The sequence below is a fragment of the Staurois parvus genome, unplaced genomic scaffold, assembly GCF_062004578.1.
Source record: "Staurois parvus isolate SC_StPar_1 unplaced genomic scaffold, SC_StPar_1.0 ptg000937l, whole genome shotgun sequence".
NCBI lineage: Eukaryota > Metazoa > Chordata > Amphibia > Anura > Ranidae > Staurois > Staurois parvus.
The window spans coordinates 1,948,091-1,964,171 of NW_028318733.1; the positions used below are offsets into that span (position 1 = coordinate 1,948,091).

Consider the following 16,081-nt stretch of genomic DNA (forward strand, 5'->3'; position numbering starts at 1 on the left):
AGTGGAGGAAACATTGTCCCAAAATTGTCCTCCCGCCTACATACCATCACTTCCCTTTGACTGGAATAGGTATCAGCAGGCCCAGCTTACATCCTCTGCACTTTCACAGCTCCAGAACTAGGAGCTGCAGTGCCCAGACAATGGCATTGCCGCACCAGGGATTTTGGCATCTAGTACAGCTGTTCTGGTAAACTCAGCTTGGCACATATCTCACTGGGACATTCCCTTACTGCTACCAGAGCAGATTCGTACCAGCCCAGACTGGTCAACCAAGGGTGTGACCTTCCCAGTCATGAAAAAAAGTTGGCCCTAGGCGTCTTAAGCCCCTCAAGAGGAAGGAACTGAAGAAGCAAAGATGGGCAAGAGTACCACCATCAGGAGTGCAGGTAATGAAAAAAGCAGGATGGGTGACGGTTTGTAGAGGGGGATCCTAAGCTAAGTCTCCTAGCACTAGGCTCCAGGCAATGAATCTCCTCTGGACTGAGAGGATGTCTTTCTGAACTGGCCAGTTTTCTCCAAGTGTTTTCTGGTGATATGTTCCCTGTTCCTGATGAAGGAAGAGCATATCCCATAGGCTGTCCTGGAAGATAATTTGGGAAAAATGGCTTTCGTTATGAAATGTGATTCTATATATTTATATAGATGTTCCTACCTGGGAAAGCTTTGATTTTTGTTTTCTGCAATGGCACAGCAAACCTATTAAAGAGCTTCCACTGCTCTTCTACTCTAAGGTTTTTTTCAGAATATGTTAAAAGCATTTGAATCTAATCTTCTTACATATTTTTTCTCTGTTGGCTTTTTCAACCATTTGAATCTAATCTTACATATCTTTTTCTCTGTTGGCTTTTTCATTTCTAGGTCTCTATGATATATTTGAGTATCCAAATCTATGTGCTTTATCAAACCGCACAGACCTTGCTGTAAGTGATGTCCACCATCATGCACATCTGGAAATCAAGGAAGAAGGAGTAAAGGCTGCGGCTGTCTCTGCTATAACCATTGCTCGCACTATCACAGTTTTTACTGTGCGAAGACCTTTTCTCTTCATTCTAATGTCTGATGATAGTAAAGTTCCTATCCTTATTGGACATATCAATGACCCAAGTCAGTGAGGAGAGAACAGGCTAAAGGAAGTGTCTTACTGTTAGAAATGAATCCACTAATTCTGTTAACTACAAAAAAGCAAGATAGACCATATTTTTGCATGCTACTAAAATTCAGATATTAAAATATCGAATATATTAAATACTCATTAATTTCCCTTGTCTCTACCCTGGTCTCTTTATTGATCTATTCAGTCCACTGTGATGAAACACATTTTATAGCAACATGCATAAATAACCAGGCAAGGAAAAAAAGAAGCTGCACTCAAAAATAAGAGCCATTGTAATAGATTGGAGAGACAGAACAGGACTGCTTTTGTACTGGATAAACATCTAAGCATTGAAAGTGTGATCTCTGTAACTTACATTTGTGATGAGATAGCGATAACTCCAATCTTAGTTGAATAACATAGGCAGTGACTTGATCAGATGATGCCTTGTAGATCTTGTGAAGTTTATTCCATAAACCTGAGAGAATCTTACAACAATGAATATTGGATAGGTCAAAAGATCATAATGTGATCTGCTTCATGACATGAGGCTTGAAGCTGAAATGCCTTACTGAAAAAAGGGGTGGGCTATCTATACAGCATGAACTAAACCAGAGGAAAGGGAGGAGCAGAGACAAAATACAAAGAACACTTAAAGGTATATGACAGTCATGTGAAACATGACACTCCCTGTCGAAATCTATGATTTCTATTATAACAAACTTTAATCCAATATAGGAAATGAAGATTCTTTCCAGGAACATCTGCAAAACAAGAAGGAAGGGAAGAACAAAGGAAAACAATGCAAACATTTAGCATAATACTTGCAGATGTTGGTCTCAAAAGTCCAGACATGGAAATCCATATTCAGAGGGGAAGGCAGCAACATGCACATTCCTTCTTACCTACCTTTAATTCAGGTTGATGACTTGTCTTCCTCTTTGGTCAAAAGAAGTACTAGTTCCTTTATAGGCCTGAAGTAAAGGTGTGCATAACCTTCTTTCATGGTGGATTTAGCCAAGATGTGTCCTGAAATGCAGTAGTAGGTACTGCACGACTGCCGCAGTCAGCAGGGTTGATGTCAGGGCTCCCAGGTGTGACCAGAGATGTGTGACTGACGCAGGGAAACGCAGACCTCAGATATGTTATAAACAATATAATTTATTAACACTAACAATACAAACATAAACGCAGTGCAATACTAAAACATAATACAGTGCAAACAAACCGAACCACCCACAGATAACAGTACATACAAGCAAGCGTCGTCAGGCAGGCCGGGTCAATATCAATAGGGCAGGTAGGTACAGGGGGAGCAAGCGGAGATTGGTCAGGGTCACAAGCCAGGGATCAGAACAGGTTGCAAGCAGCGTGGTACAGAGGGTCAGACAGAGGGATGGTCAGGAGCGAGCCGGGATCAGAGCAGGAGAAGTCAGCAGCGGTTCAGAAACAGGATGCAGGACAGAAACAGGATGCAGGGCCCAGGACAAACACACACCAAGGCAGAGTCTGTGGGTCTGGCCATCCCTTAAATACCCCAGCATAATCAGTTACAGGTGTTAGCTGGCTGCAAAGTTGAGTCTCTGATTGCTGGGAACACCCGCTGGCCAGCCCTAGTACTGCAGATCAAAAGGCAGGTGAGTCCCACCATAGCTGGCCAGTCCATTCCTGACAGTACCCCCCCCTCAAGGAGCGGCCTCAGGACGCTCCAAACAGTCCTAGCTGGGAAAAATGTTCCACCGCCCGGGTCTGGTAACTGGCGGGATATCAAAGACTGGCACACCGGGCAGGACTCCGGGCAGTGGTACATCGGGCTGGACTCCGGGCAGAGGCACATCGGGCTGGACTCCGGGCAGAGGCACACCGGGCAGAGGCACACCGGGCTGGACTCCGGGCAGAGGCACACCGGGCTGGACTCCAAGCAGAGGCACACCGGGCAGGACTCCGGGCAGAGGCACACCGGGCAGGACTCCGGGCAGAGGCACACCGGGCAGGACTCCGGGCAGAGGCACATCGGGCAGGACCCCGGGCAGAGGCACATCGGGCAGGACCCCGGGCAGAGGCACATCGGGCAGGACTCCGGGCAGAGGCACATCGGGCAGGACTCCGGGCAGAGGCACATCGGGCAGGACTCCGGGCAGAGGCACATTGGGCAGGACCCCGGGCAGAGGCACATCGGGCAGGACCCCGGGCAGAGGCACATCGGGCAGGACCCCGGGCAGAGGCACATCGGGCAGGACCCCGGGCAGAGGCACATCGGGCTACCAGGCGAAGCGGCAGGCACCGGGCCCCCGGGCGGGGCGACAGGCACCGGGCCCCCGGGCGGGGCGACAGGCACCGGGCCCTCAGGCGGGGCGACAGGCCTCGGGCCCCCGGGCGGAGCGGCGGGCGCCGGACCCCAGGCGGAACTACAGGTCTCGGGCCCTCAGGCGGGGCGACAGGCATCGGACCCCCAGGCGGGGCGACAGGCATCGGACCCCCAGGCGGGGCGACAGGCCTCGGACCCCCAGGCGGGGCGACAGGCCTCGGACCCCCAGGCGGGGCGACAGGCCTCGGACCCCCAGGCGGGGCGACAGGCCTCGGACCCCCAGGCGGAGCGGCGGGCGCCGGACCCCCAGACGGAACTACAGGTCTCGGGCCCTCAGGCGGGGCGACAGGCATCGGGCCCCCAGGCGGGGCGACAGGCATCGGGCCCCCAGGCGGGGCGACAGGCATCGGGCCCCCAGACGGGGCGACAGGCATCGGGCCCCCAGGCGGAGCGGCGGGCGCCGGACCCCCATGCGGAGCGGCGGGCGCCGGACCCCCAGGCGGAGCTACAGGTCTCGGGCCCTCAGGCGGAGCGGCGGGCGCCGGACCCCCAGATGGAGCGACAGGTCTCGGGCCCTCAGGCGGAGCAACAGGTCTCGGGCCCCCAGACGAAGCGGCGGGCACCGAGTCACCAGGCACGACAGTGGGCACCGAGTCGTCTGGCAAGACTGCGGGCACCGAGTCAACTGGCGGAACAGCGGGCATCGAGTCAACTGGCGGAACAGCGGGCACCGAGTCAACTGGCGGAACAGCGGGCACCGAGTCGTCTGGCAAGACTGCGGGCACCGAGTCGTCTGGCAAGACTGCGGGCACCGAGTCGTCTGGCAAGACTGCGGGCACCGAGTCGTCTGGCAAGACTGCGGGCACCGAGTCAACTGGCGGAACAGCGGGCACCGAGTCGTCTGGCAAGGCTGCGGGCACCGAGTCGTCTGGCAAGACTGCGGGCACCGAGTCGTCTGGCAAGACTGCGGGCACCGAGTCGTCTGGCAAGACTGCGGGCACCGAGTCGTCTGGCAAGACTGCGGGCACCGAGTCAACTGGCGGAACAGCAGGCACCGAGTCGTCTGGCAAGACTGCGGGCACCGAGTCGTCTGGCAAGACTGCGGGCACCGAGTCGTCTGGCAAGACTGCGGGCACCGAGTCGTCTGGCAAGACTGCGGGCACCGAGTCGTCTGACAAGACTGCGGGCACCGAGTCGTCTGGCAAGACTGCGTGCACCGAGTCGTCTGGCAAGACTGCGGGCACCGAGTCAACTGGCGGAACAGCGGGCATCGAGTCAACTGGCGGGACTGCGGGCACCGAGTCGTCTGGCAAGGCTGCGGGCACCGAGTCGTCTGGCAAGACTGCGGGCACCGAGTCGTCTGGCAAGACTGCGGGCACCGAGTCGTCTGGCAAGACTGCGGGCACCGAGTCGTCTGGCAAGACAGTGGGCTCCGAGTCAACAGGCACGACAGTGGGCACCGGGTCATCAGGTATCGGATTGTCTGGCTCGACAGCGGGCATCGGGTCACCAGGTATGACAGCGGGCACTGGGTCACCAGGCATCAGGTCATTTGGCTTGCCAGCGGGCACCGCGTCATCTGGCAAGGCAGTAGGCACCGGGTCACCAGGTATGACAGCGGGCTCTGAGTCAATTGGCACGACAGCGGGCACTGGATCAGGTACCGGATCATCTGGATCAACAGCGGGCATCGAGTCAACTGGCCTAATAGGATCGTCGGGCTGGATCAGTTCATCATGCTGAGTAGCGGCATCAGGCTGAATGCAGGCATCAGGCTGAGGAGAGGCTTCAGGCTGAGGAGAGGCTTCAGGCTGAGGAGAGGCTTCAGGCTGAGGAGAGGCATCAGGCTGAGGAGAGGCATCCGGCTGAGGAGAGGCATCCGGCTGAAGAGAGGCATCCGGCTGAAGAGAGGCATCCGGCTGAAGAGAGGCATCCGGCTGAGTAGAGGCCTCAGGCTGAGGAGAGGCATCCGGCTGAAGAGAGGCATCCGGCTGAAGAGAGGCATCCGGCTGAGTCACGGAAGGCAGGTTCACCGGTTTGGATACTGGCAGGATGGTATTGGTTGGAAAGAATTTTCGCTTTTTTCTGGTTTTAACTACTGGAGCACTGCAAGTAAACGCAGGTCTGCAAACGAATGGAGCAGCTGGAGACAGAGAAAAACTGGAGGATGGAACAGGAGAGGGAGCAGTTGCTACAGAGGGCTTTTTTACAGGGTTAAAGGCAGGATAGGTGCAGTGAGTGGGAACAGGGTACTGACATGCGGTAGATAGCCAAGTATACTGGGCTGTAACTGGAGGAGCTGGTGGGAATACAGGAGTAGAGTTAGAAGCAGGACTGGGTTTTTGTAAGCTGACTGAGGCTGGGTGCAACAAGTCTGTCCATGTCTGCAGTAGGGGTTGAACAAAGCTGAGCTTACACAAAGCCTGTCTGGTCAATGACTGCACTGCGTTTATACAATCTCTTAGTGTCTGTGGTGAACATGTGGAATAACGCTCCAGAAAGTAACCCACATCATCCTCTAATAACCACACCAGGGACTCAACCTGGTCTGCACTAAATGGTGGCAAAAATTCATCCCTGCATTCGGGGGAACCAGATGAAACCAACTCAACACAAACCTGAATCAATGGCTGCACCATAGAGAAATCTGTGCCCTGATCTACTAGAACATGAGCGAGCCGTATACATTCTAGCAGTTCATCCCGGGGATACTCCTTCAGAGTCTGATAAGCATACTCTCTGTCATCAAGCACTAGCAGAGATAAATACTCAACCTCGTCCAGATCCATCCTTCCCATCAACAAGCCAAGATGGCTTCCCTGTGCAGCCACTTCTGGTCAGGATTGGCCTTGGTGTAATGTCAGGGCTCCCAGGTGTGACCAGAGATGTGTGACTGACGCAGGGAAACGCAGACCTCAGATATGTTATAAACAATATAATTTATTAACACTAACAATACAAACATAAACGCAGTGCAATACTAAAACATAATACAGTGCAAACAAACCAAACCACCCACAGATAACAGTACATACAAGCAAGCGTCGTCAGGCAGGCCGGGTCAATAACAATAGGGCAGGTAGGTACAGGGGGAGCAAGCGGAGATTGGTCAGGGTCACAAGCCAGGGATCAGAACAGGTAGCAAGCAGCGTGGTACAGAGGGTCAGACAGAGGGATGGTCAGGAGCGAGCCGGGATCAGAGCAGGAGAAGTCAGCAGCGGTTCAGAAACAGGATGCAGGACAGAAACAGGATGCAGGGCCCAGGACAAACACACACCAAGGCAGAGTCTGTGGGTCTGGCCATCCCTTAAATACCCCAGCATAATCAGTTACAGGTGTTAGCTGGCTGCAAAGTTGAGTCTCTGATTGCTGGGAACACCCGCTGGCCAGCCCTAGTACTGCAGATCAAAAGGCAGGTGAGTCCCACCATAGCTGGCCAGTCCATTCCTGACAGTTGAGGCTAGTGGGAACATTAGTGCCATTGTTCAGGCGTAGAGAACTTCCTTGTGTTCCACTCTGTTGCCGACATACAAATGCAATTGGCTGTTGTCTGAAGCAAAGTAAAACTAAAAGATTGTTGTTCAGATTAGGCCCAGTGAGAAGATTGTCATTGAGGGAGACACCTTCATGACAAGCACTTGAGTCAAAGACCACCCTAATCTGATCAGGCTTGCGAGGATGGTAGACACCAAAGCATTCTTCTCCTTCCGTAAGAGGAGGTGCAGGCTCATCATGATCTCTCTCAAACACCTTCTGCATAAAGTCCACAAAGTGCTTTTTCATCTCAGGCTTCTGGTCCAAACTACAATTTAAAGAAACAAACCATGATTCTGTGTGTACCCTGTTGTTTGGTAGTCTTTTTCTTGGGGTACGAAATGGTAGAGGTGCTACCCAACTGTTGGAATCATCTTGGTAGAACTCTTTACTCATGGTTTTCAAGAATTCTTTGTCTTCTATGGTGGCTGCCAACTCATTTTCTTTAGTGGTTACCTCGAACACTGTGTTGCCGATGTTGTCATCCTAGAGATTAAGAGATTTCTTATTACCATGTTTTCTTAAATTTTTCCATTTTATCCTCTTCCGAGTGGTACAATTCCTCCATTCTAAAGATACCCTCCACTCTATCTATCCAGTTTCCAATTTTTGGTGCTTCAATCTCTTGCCGATACTTAGGAATCAACCCCTTTGCTGCACTAATCAACTGATACAGTGCTCTGTTTTTGTATTATTCCGATGGTGGCTCAAAATAATAAAATAAACACTTCCATGGGTCTATCTGAAAAGTTAGCTCGCAAATTTCCTGGATAAGGATTATTTCCCTCCAATAGTTCTGAATCTTTGGACAACTCCACCATGTGTGAGCTGCTGTGCCCCTTTCTCCACATCCTCTCATACACAATGGGGAATTTTCTACCCACTGTTTATGAGCTACATTTGGTGTAATATACCATCTGGCTATACATTTATAATTCATTTCTACCGTACACATATTTATCACCTTATGTGTTAGTTTAAGGACAGTGTTCCTTTGCTGTGGGTTCATTTCTATTCCCAGTTATTTCTCCCATTTCCCTAGAAACCCTGGAGAGTCTACTCCTCCCGTATCCCCAAGTATCTTATATATCTTTGAAGTAACATGTTTTGGTGTCAAACTTCCGCTCAATAATTTCTCAAATGGGTACAACTCCTCTTTTGTCCTCAATGGATGTGGGAGGCTTGCAACAAAATGGTTCAGCTGGTGATACCTCCATTCATCCATCGTGACAAGTCCTTTTTTCTTTTTTACATTTTGAAGGGTGTGCAATTTCCCATCCTTTATAATATCTTTCAAACGTGCATTCTTATCTTTTATCCAATTCCCACTAATTTTATCCTTCCCCGGAGGAAAAAAGTCTGTTCCCACAAGTGAAATCATCAGTGAATTAAACTTCCATCCTTTCTGTCTGTGAACTCTATCCCACATACCCAAAACTAACCTAGTCAGTGAACTTGTTTCAACATCCAATGTGCGAAACCTATGTGGCATCCATATATTTTTCTCTAAATGAGCTTTACTTAATATCCCTTCTATGTTTACCCAACTCTTCCCTTGTGTATTAAATGTCCAATCTACTACTCGTGATAATATTACTGCTGTGTGATAAGTCTTCATATTAGGTAATCCCAAACCTCCATTTCCTTTTGCCTTACTCAACACCTCATAACTAATTCTTGGTTTCTTATTTACCCAGATGAATTTAATAATTTTTTTAATTATCCCAAAAAAGTACCTTGGGAGAGAGATCGGGAGCATGTGGAATTTATACAATATCTTTGGGAGTATCACCATCTTAACCAGGTTTATTTGTCCAAACCACGAAGCTCCTCCTTTTAATAGTTTTCTTAATTCTTCCTTAACCACTTGAGCTCCAGAGGATTTACCCCCCTTAATGACCAGGCCTTGTTTTGCTACTCGGCGCTGCACTAATTCAACTGATAATTGCGCGGTCATGCAATGCTGCACCCAAACGAAATTTACGTCCTTTTTTTCGCACAAATAGAGCTTTCTTTCGGTGTAATTTGATCACCTGTGTGCTTTTTACTTTTCACGCTATAAACAAAAAAAGGCCAAAAATTTGGAAGAAAAACAATATTTTTTACTTTCAGCTATAAAAAATATATAGTAAACTCAAAGTTGGTTATAAATTTAGGCCAAAATGTATTCTGCTACATGTTTTTGGTAAACAAAAATCCCAATAAGTGTATATTGATTGCTTTGTGTGGAAGTTATAGCGTCTACAAACTATGGTATAAATACTGCAATTTACGCCATTTTTCTGCTATACAGCGCTGCGCTAGTTTAATGGACAATTGCGCAGTCATGCAATATGGTACATAAATGAAATTTACATCCTTTTTTTCCCCACAAATTCAGCTTTCTTTTGGTGGTATTTTATCGCCTGTGCGGTTTTTATTTTTTGAGCTATAAAAAAAAAGCCTGACAATTTTGAGGAAAAAAAAACAATATTTTGGACTTTTTGCTATAAAACATGTCCAGTAAAAAAAAATGCAAAAATCAAATTTAGTCATAAATTTCTGCCAAAATGCATTCTGTGACATGTCTTTGCTAAAAAAAAAACCCGATACGTGTAAATTAATTGGTTTACGTGAAAGTTATAGTGTTTACAAATGGCGGGAAAGATACTGGGATTTTTAGGGTTTCTTTTATACTAATAATGGCGGCGATCAGCGAATTATGGCGGCGATCAGGGACATATGGCAGCGACCAGCAACTTATGGCGGGACTGCGGGACTGCGGCGGACATTCTGACATTGGGGGGTACTGACTTTGGTTCACTGACATCCCCAAAAACACTAATACAGTGATCAGTGCAAAAAAAAAAACACTGACACTGTACTAATGGCAATGGGGAGGAAGGGGTTAACTTTATTTTGCAGGGAAGGGTTATAGGAGTGAGGGGAGTGTTTTACTAGGGGGCGGGGTGTGTTCTGGATGGGACAAGGCTGATCAAGAAAGAGAAACTGTTCTTTCTCGATCAGCTCATCCTCAACCTGACAGGGAAGTGACAGACAGCACAGCTACTGCAGCTGTGCTCTCTGTCACTGTTTGCCGCCGATCGCCGGGACATAGCCGTTAGGAGCTGCTTCGACCCGGCGACTGACATCTGCGGCGGTGATCCGCGGGACAGATAGGGCAGCGGCGCTCCTCGCGCGCGCCCCTTATTTGTTTACAAAACACACGTTTTAAAACGTGGTTTTGCCTGCGAGTGCCGCCCTGCCGCCGTATGTGTACAGTGGCTGGGCGGCATGTAGTTGTTAATTTTACTCCAAGATATCCTATTTCATTTCTCTTCCAAGTAAAGGGGAATTCTTTTTGTAATCCATTCTTCTCTGACCTTGTGAGATTAATATTTAAGACCTCAGATTTAATGGAGTTTATTTTCAAGCTTGACATCTCCCCATACTGTTTTAATACTTTCATTAAATTAGGCAAAGTTATTCTAGGGTTAACTATGTAAAACCAACATATCATCTGCAAAGGTGGCAACTTTATGCTCTTTTTCCTACTTTTATCCCCCTTATATCTATACATTTCCTTACACTCTCCAAGAGTGGTTCCAAAGACAAAGCAAATAATAAAGGAGAAAGGGGATATCCCTGCTGGTGCCATTATGCATCCTAAAGCACTGAGAGAGGAATCCATTAACTTTAACCGCCGCTGATGGGTCATTATACAATCCTTTTATCCAATTCATCATCCTAGGCCCTATTCCTATTATTTCTAATCTATCAAACATGAATCCCCAGTTGACCCTATCAAATGCCTTTTCGGCATCTATTGACAAAAGTATTGTAGGTATCTTTTCTCTTTTAGCTCTTTGTATAAGGATCAAGGATCTCAGGCCATTGTCCCTTCCTTCTCTTCCCGGTCTAAAGCCCACCTGATCTACATTCATGCATCAGATCTTTCAGTCTTATTGCTAGTACCTTTGCATATAATTTAGTATCTGTATTTAATAATGATATAGGTCTATAACTCGCACATTGTGAGCTATCCTTTCCTTCCTTTAAAATGAGCGTAATGTGGGCTTGCAGTGACTCCTTCCTCATTTCTAACCCTGCACCTATTGCGTTCATATATCTGCAGATTTTAGGGATTAATAGATCCTTGAACTTTTTAAGATACCCCACCTGGAATTGAATAGGGAAAAGGGGGAAGTAAAGAAAATGTAAAAGCATTAAGGGGTAATCAAGAGAAAGAGAAGTAAAAGATAGACAGGTAGGTAAGAGATGGGGGTGGAGGAGGGGGCTGAGTGGGAGTGGAGGAGGGGGGGGCTAAGGGCAATATTGGGAGAAAATGGATTATATATGAGATGTGTTGTAAAAAAAAAAAAAAGCTTTCTTATTGTCTTGCATGATGTGCCGTTGTGCACTTTTTTCAAACAGTCTTTCTTTCACGATATATTTATGTGGTCGTTGTGCAGAACAAGTTGTTCGCCCATTTGACAGGACATGTGTTTTAAGGGAAGAGACTGAGTAGGACCTTCTGTCCTTGTCTAGGTCAGATGATGACCCATCCTAGATCCAGATGCTGAGCATATGGTGCATTGTGTGGACCGTTGATTTGATGACGAACTTTGTGCACCCTTAGGATGTCTGGACCGAGTAACAGCAGGATATCGGCACTTTCATCGAGGACTGGTATTCAGTTGGCTATGTGCGTTAAGTGAGAATGGTGAAAAGCAGCTTCAGGAGTAGGGATCTCTTTGGTGTTTGGAATCTGGTTGCACTCAGTGATAGTGGGCAAAGATATTTCCACATTGTCATTCAGAGGAGTAACTACAAGACCACTGGCTCTCCTACCTAAGACTTCTGCAGAGTGTAGAAGACCTTGATTGTAGGGATTTGAAAGATCTTGAGGAGAGTAGCGTTTTCAGTAGAGCGATAAGATCTGGATTCATGGAGCTGCGTTATTCTCACTTCTGCCTTTGTCTTTATTCACACCATTAAATTGTCTCTTTCAAGATTGAGCTCCTAAAACCTCAATTATTCTTCCAATGGCCCTTGAGTGTTGTACCGATTTAACACACAGTCTTTGATAATTCTCATAAGCAACATTCAATTGCTGGGTAGCGCCCTCTAGTTGTATTGGCTCATGAGATTGTTGGGAGAGAGCAGACATGCATTTAACAGTATAAGACCATAAGTCATTATATTAGACAGCAATCCTTCCTTGTCAGCATTACGATTCTTCTGCATCTTCAGGTTTTTTTTGTTAAGCATTTTTCTCTTTTGTATAATTCAGGGTTTAAGCCCTGCTCTGGATGAAGCTGTGGTTGTGTAATAGTTTCCCCAGACTGTATATTACTTTCCTGAAACATCATGTTAACAAGGAGAGGGCTTGATAGAAAGTTTACAGAGAAATGTATCAATTTTTCTGTGGGTGAGCTCATGTTTCTAGGCAATGGTTGCAGAAAGGTTTTCTTTCACTTTCTAAGATTTCACAGACAAGTCATGTGCTAATGCATACAGATACAATGTATAAACTTGCAGTTGCAAGACCTTCACATCAATAATTTGTCCTGACACTGATGAGTGTTATACTGAGATATATTTGCAGACATGTACAGGCTTGTGTAGAGATGGCTGCACAGTCTGTAGCTGCTATTAAAGTGTCCATATAACATCTCACTGTGTATCCAAAGCTAGCAAGTATCCTATGAAGACATTTCACTGATCTTTTGACTGTTCTGTTTCTCCAATCTAAGCATTGAAAGTGTGATCTCTTTAACTTACAGTTGTGATGAGATAGCGATAATTCCAATCTTAGTTGAATAAGACAGGCAGTGACAGATCAGATGACACTTGGTAGATCTTGTGAAGTTTATTCCATAAACTGAGAGAATCTTACAACAATGAACATAAGATAGGTCAAAAGATCATAATGTGATCTGTTTCATGACATGAAGCTTGAAGCTGAAATGCCTTACTGCAAAAAGGGGTGGGCTATCTGTAACATACCTGGTGGTGGAGTCTGATGTGGAGAGAGGGTGTCCTCTTACCACTCCCGTTCAGGACCCCTAATAGGGTAGACAGGAAGTAATGAGCTGGGAGGGACATGAGTGCCTGACAGGTCTGCGGTGGCAAGTGAAGACCCAGAATACTAGGATGCAGGTAGCAGTATGCAGGTGCAGCAGCAGAGAGGTGTAGCTGAGATGCGGATGACTGTGACAGCTGGTAGCCAGGGATAGTCACAGGCAGGAGAGATAGAATAGTCAGGCAGGCTGGGTCAGGATCAATTGGACAGATCAGGTACAGAGGAGTAGGCAAGCGGATAGTCAAAAGGGAGAGCCGGGTCAGTGCAGGCGGAGTTCAGTTGTAGTCAGAGTCAAGCAAGTGGATCACAGGAAACAGGAAGTAGTAGACCAGAAGGCACCATTCTGTTTGTAGCAGAGGTTTAAATAGCCCGCCTATACACGTCAACATGTACACGTGTGCGCAGCTGCGACATTCTTCTTCCCTGACATTGCCCCCCTCTTAAGGGCAGCCTCCAGATGCCCAACTGGGCCATTTTCTCAGGGTACCTGCATTTAAATGCCAAAATTCTCTAGCGTGAACATCGGATGCTGGGTCCCAGCAATTATCTTCAGATCCATATCCCTTCCATTTGATCAGGTATTGGAGTTGATTCCTTCTCTTCCTGCAATCAATGATCGTTTCCACCTCATATTCTCTTTCGCCAGTGACGATGTAGGGGTAGGTTTAATAGAAAATAATTCTAAATAAATTGGGCGCTGTCCAACTCCCGTAAACAATATATTGCAGTGCCTCCAGTTGTTAAATACGGCAAATAATTAATAATCCAATGATATGGACACCTTAATAATTTGATCACAACACTATAATTTTCCTTGAGTTCTTTTCACCAATGTCATTTCTTACCATATACACAAAATTTGCCTTTTCGATAAATTATTTATGTACAAATATATATATATATATATATATATATATATATATATAAAACAAACACAACTACTGGTGACGAGTATTTCCTTACACACAGTCTATGGTATAAAAACACAATATAGGTCTATCACCAGAATGCAAAAACAATTTTAAAGGGGTTAGTATTAAATGATTAGTGCTCCAGATATAATTTCCAATTTCCCGCAGCTGTAGAGAAATAAGAAAGGATACCTGATAAAATACACAGCAAAATATTTCAAATATGTTAGTACACAATATATGATATCAGTACCCAAAACGTTAGATCAATTACCCAGTTAACCTCTGTACACCATGCAAATTACACAGATATGTGCTATATTACTCTTACCAACACAATGAAATATGACAAAAGCTCTAGTAAGTTTTAAATATATAAAAAGTTATGATGTTCTAATACAGTTCTCACCACTCCCAGAATTGTGTTTTCTGAGGTCTTCCAGTGGGATGCAATTGGTAAAAATAAAATGTCTCTCGTCAGTCAGGAACAAAAATTGGGATCAGCAGCAGTCAGTCTCTTCTTTGGCGAAAGGCTTCTTCTAAAAAAAAAAAAAAAAACTTCAAAAATAAAATGGCAGCAGGAAGTTCTCAGCAGCAGGCAGAGTCTTTGCAGAGCGTTTCAATATTAGGCCGAGTGTAGAGTCTTAGGCAGAGTCTTTGAATGTCAAATCTTTAGAATGTGTTCATCTCTTGAGGGTCTTGCATATATATATGGTACAGGTCCATTGTTCTGAAAGACCTCCCAGGGGGCTTGATTGGACGGTTAGAATTCTGTGTAATTTGGATGTTCTTTACCTGTCCACCAGGGGCAGTCATGTACCAGGAATGAAATGATGACTCATCTTTTATCTGAAGTATGATAAAATTTGTGTCCTGTTTGAGGTATGAAAATTACTTTTTCCAATATCTCTTTTGAATAAGGTCCATATATATATTAGCTGATTTAGCGGCTTATCTTCCTTATATGAGAGCTGTATTTTGATGTCTGATCTTTGTCCTGAAAACGGCTGATCTCCGTATAATAATTCCATAATTGGTTATGGTATTCAGTTTGATCTTTGTACGCTTAATTCCAGTCCATCGTGTGATATATGCCACCTCTCTCTACATCTTGGTGTAGACACATGTGTTGCTGCATCTTTATTTTGATATATATTTTACCCAAATCACAAACCATCTTCTATATCCTTATGACTTAATGATCTTCAGTTGAGTGATATGCAGTATCCAACTTTATTAAATGGACCTTGGTGTGTTAGTATATACCCATGACTTTAATAATATTTCAGTTTAGATATATGCCAAAAACTTTTGTAAAATATTAACTGAAATCTTTCCTCATATAAACTGAGTGCAAGGTTCAGGGAGATATGGCTTTAGGAAGTCTCCAGTTAACAAGCCCTATTGTTTGGTAATTATAGTAAACATTCAGTTGGGTTTTCCTGAGATGTGTGATTCACTATAATTGAGGCTGACCTTCTGGCTCTCAATAGACAATTGTGACATCCTGCTGGGCTTGTTTGGTGAGTAAATTTCCTGTAAGGGCTCCTAAAGCTGTAGGTAAATAATACAGAGTCCCACAATTGTCAATTTAGGTTGAGAATCTGCAGTTCTCAAGGCAGTGTATTTGGTTTCAATTTTATGACAAACAGGTCTCTTTCCATTCAATACTCATTGTTTAGAATGGCTTCATGGACAGGTCATCTGAGGTTTCACCAACTGGTTAACCCATGAGCAGCAGAGTGGCTAAATGGTTAGCACTTCAGCCTGGCAGTACTAGGGTCATTGGTTCGAATCCCAACCATGGGAGCACCTGCCTGGAGTTTGCATGTTCTCCCTGTGCCTGCGTGGGTTCTCTGGTTTCCTCCCGGTACTCTGGTTTTCTCCCACACTCCAAAGACATGCTGGTAGGCTAATTAGCTCCTGTCTAAATTGGCCCTAGTATGTGTATGAATGTAAGTTAGGGACCTTAGATTGTACACCCCTTGAGGGTTAGGGACTGATCTGAATGTATAAAATATATATGTAAAGCGCTGCGTAAATTGACGGTGTTATATAAGTACCTGTAATTAATAAATAACAGTCAGCTTTATGATTCTCTTTTGGGGAATATTGTTTTCTTTAATAAAGAGTCCAAAAATCACTACAACAATCACAGATTCAGGTGGCTT

The 16,081-nt window shown here is 45.8% G+C and overlaps 1 protein-coding gene across 7 annotated transcripts in view; it reads left to right on the forward strand.

Moving 5' to 3' along the window:
• LOC149441903 (plasma protease C1 inhibitor-like) overlaps window positions 1-16,081 on the forward strand; it is a 565,702-nt gene that overhangs the window by 500,806 nt on the left and 48,815 nt on the right. For 4 of the 7 annotated variants that reach the window (XM_089656784.1, XM_089656780.1, XM_089656779.1 and 1 more), the window contains one exon: window positions 859-1,260. The exons of 2 other annotated variants lie outside the window; for them this stretch is intronic. In XM_089656784.1, coding sequence (XP_089512910.1) covers window positions 859-1,112 — 254 coding nt within the window. In that variant the 3' untranslated portion in view covers window positions 1,113-1,260. Of the gene's footprint in view, window positions 1-858; window positions 1,261-16,081 lie in introns of those variants that run through there. One more of the 7 variants, XM_089656782.1, reaches the window with a different exon arrangement.